Genomic DNA, 3,271 nt, shown 5'->3' on the forward strand with positions numbered 1-3,271 from the left:
CCCCCTTTTTTTCCTTTTTTTTTTTAATTTTTTTTTTTCCCCCCCCCCCCCCCAATTCCCCATTCTTCTCTTTAATTGCCTCTCCCTATAGATCTATTCTATTTCTCAATTAACTGTCCCGTTGGTGCTGCATCAGCCGGCCTTAAATTTACCGAGAAAAAGGCTTAGGTTGTTGTGTCATTGTTGTCACAAATGGACAGAAAGTTAACATTGCTAACAATAATAAAGCTAATGGGACCATCTACAGATATTCTCTAGATGATCAACAAAACCCTTAATCGAAAATGTGATGAATTGAGTATTCTGTATGCAATAAAATGGGTCTATTACAGATAACATGATTTTGAACATCAAGAAAAAAAAATCTGTAAGGAAAATTTGATATTAATGTTTAAGCCTTCATGCATCTACTGCATTCCATTTTACCAAAGTCACAAACAATGACATCTTGCAATATAAAGTTCAAGCAACTTAACCATGAAGAATAAAAAGCAAAGAACACTTACACCTTATTGAAGAGATAAGCACTCCCATACTTGCAGTGGAAAGACTGAAACATGTGAAACAAACCGGATTAGGAATCATGCATATTAATTCATGCCAAAGGTCAACTGTAAAAACTAGACTGTAATAGATAAGACAACTGAAACAAGCCCCAAAAATTTCTAACTACCATAAAAAGAAGAGATAGCAAACCCCAAAACAGAGCTGTCCTTTACATATATTCTAAATATATCACCAAGGAAGAACAATTTATCGCAAGGATGAGCACCAGTAAATATGAAGAGAAATCATGAAAATTTTGGCTTGTCCCCTGAGGAAACATTATTCAACGATGTGTACCTAAGTGTACAGAGACAAGAAGAATGCTTGTATCTTGTTTTTGTTGTTTGATAGGTAAGAAATCTGAAATATAGGTATGACAGATATGCTGAAGTAATATATCAATGCTTCTTACATAGTAACTAATACCTGATTTCAGAAAACAGCATGGCATGCAGGTGCTACTTTCTATATAGCATATAAATATGTCAACAGATATAAGAAAGGTTGCACCTTAATTCTGATTTCTTGAAGTAGGGTTATAGAAGGAATGCCCATAATACCAGTGAGATGATATATTGTACTTCGGCTTCAGTTCATAATGAATACAAAGGATCCCATTGGAGATGTTTGCTCCAGGTAACAAAACTTATCAGAAACTGGGAAATAAAAAAGTGATTTGTATTATGAAGGATTCTTTGTTGATCAACAGGAGATCATTCTTACAGTTTGCATTTAACACGGTAGAGAAACTGGAGGTTTTTGCAGACTTTAACTTTGTACACTTGAATTAAGGACTAGTAAGTTTACTGTGACTACTGGTAAATTCTGGATCAAACAAGACGAGGGGAATTTTAATTTGTAATCAGAATTTTCATTCTTCAGAATGGAACTACTAATTCAAAATTGAACCATTATACAAGAATAGAGGTCAGAAAAGAAAACCAAAGGATGAGTATACAGAAAAAAAGAGTTGTAAAAAAGTTTTCCAGCAATATAAATGTTAAAAGGGGGATAAGTTCCTCTTATCCTTCCCTGCTTAACTCCAACCTCCACTCACAAACAAGGATATTCATAGTTTCATTGATTTGGGGAAAAGATGGAATTGATATTTTCCTTGACTTTAATTGACAAGAGAAGGTTGTTTTCATGATGAAAACACAACTCAACTCTAACAAATCATCGCGTTCACAAAGAGAACACTTGTTCAAGAAACAACTAGATGCCAAAAATCATCAGATCAATGTAGAGAGATTTCTCACTAATAAACAAAAAGAAGTTCCTATAATTAGCCACATTCCAGCAGCACACCACCTATGTAGACATTAAAAGCCCAACAAATATATATGCATTTCCAAGGGAAACATCATGCACATAAGCATAAACAGAACATCAACTTCGTTATACTGAATCATACATCACTATATCACATTCCTGGAACTCTTTGGCATTATCGAATCCCGATTGGAACAAAACCGAGGTTTAATCCAACATCAGAAATCCTTGAAATTATGATTTCACATTCTATTTTGTCTGGCATTAAGGTAACAGATCTAAAAATAACCTATAAACCCCAAGCTGTGAAACAGTATTCTCACTCACCAGTATAAAATTTAATCCAAATTAGATCCCAAATAGTACCACTGAAAGCGGCCGGAAAGAATTGCTGAAGTTGCTTGTATTCTAATCATTTTAGGTACGTAAACATCAAAAATAATAATAAAATAAAAATAAAAATTATATATATAACACACAAGTGTAAACACGCGTGTAAATATATATTCAATGAGAAAAAAAGGCGAGACCTTAGAAATAATATCATCGGACAGAGCAAAATGGGTTTTGCAGTACTTGCAGGAATACAAGTTCCCTTCAAGCGTGATCACAAAAAGCCTTCCCATGGTGATATCACTTGAAAATCGTAGTAGAATCCTTCCCTTTAACGTAATTAACCAAATTGATATGATCGATCAATCTCTAACGAACCTTCTTATTCCACGGCACACAATCGACTGGAATATATAAGATTAAAAAATCATAAATGTACCAGAAAAAATGTAAAGAGCAAATCAGCAAACCAATTGAAGCCGCCTGAGTTTTCGAGTGTTTCTGAAGAGATAGAATGCAGACACATATTCTGTATTAAAAATAAGGGTTTTTTTTTCTCTTTTTGTATTAGCACAACGATTGCCCATGCGAGGGGGTCCAAGTTGGTCTCGGAGCTACCATTTTTGTCCAGTGAAATTTTTGTGTCGTGTCATTTATTGATTATTTTTAATTGTAAAAATATAATAAAATATACGAACTCGAGACTCTTCGAAAAATTTGTCACGCGGATTATATTCCCCTCTCTGTTCCAACTTCGTTAACTATGCGAGCCGGTCCGGATAATACAAGACTGATCAAAGTTGAGGTTCTTGCCAAAGTAATTTGTTTCTTCAAAATATATTTTCTTTATAGAGCACGGTCTTTCAAGTTTTTTAAATAGTTTATTTTAGTCAGCTAAGTTTTTCTTACGATTTTAATCCCTCGACTATCAAACTATTTCATCTAGAAAAACTTGATGTGGCTTATAGAATATACATGTGCATGTGCATCACCATTGGTTGGATGATTAGAACATCATTTTGTGCATACTCATTGCTTCTATGGATATGTAGGATTGAGCCTCCCAAATCGGTTTTGATTCATTTTCAAATTCTGCATGAAACCAAATAATTTCATTTAT

The 3,271-nt window shown here is 33.9% G+C and overlaps 1 protein-coding gene across 1 annotated transcript in view; it reads right to left on the reverse strand.

Annotated features, from left to right (window-relative positions):
* Positions 1-2,764, reverse strand: part of LOC111403237 (protein yippee-like) — a 7,431-nt gene extending 4,667 nt beyond the window's left edge. The window contains exons 1-3 of the mRNA XM_023031669.1: positions 2,591-2,764; positions 2,349-2,480; positions 507-550 (exon numbers count right to left, since the gene is read on the reverse strand). Of these exons, the coding sequence (XP_022887437.1) occupies positions 507-550; positions 2,349-2,480; positions 2,591-2,677 (263 nt within the window). The 5' untranslated portion in view covers positions 2,678-2,764. The remainder of the gene's footprint in view (positions 1-506; positions 551-2,348; positions 2,481-2,590) is intronic.
* Between the last annotated feature and the right edge of the window lie 507 nt (positions 2,765-3,271).

This window comes from Olea europaea, chromosome 11 (assembly GCF_002742605.1).
Source record: "Olea europaea var. sylvestris chromosome 11, O_europaea_v1, whole genome shotgun sequence".
Classification (NCBI taxonomy): Eukaryota; Viridiplantae; Streptophyta; class Magnoliopsida; order Lamiales; family Oleaceae; genus Olea; species Olea europaea.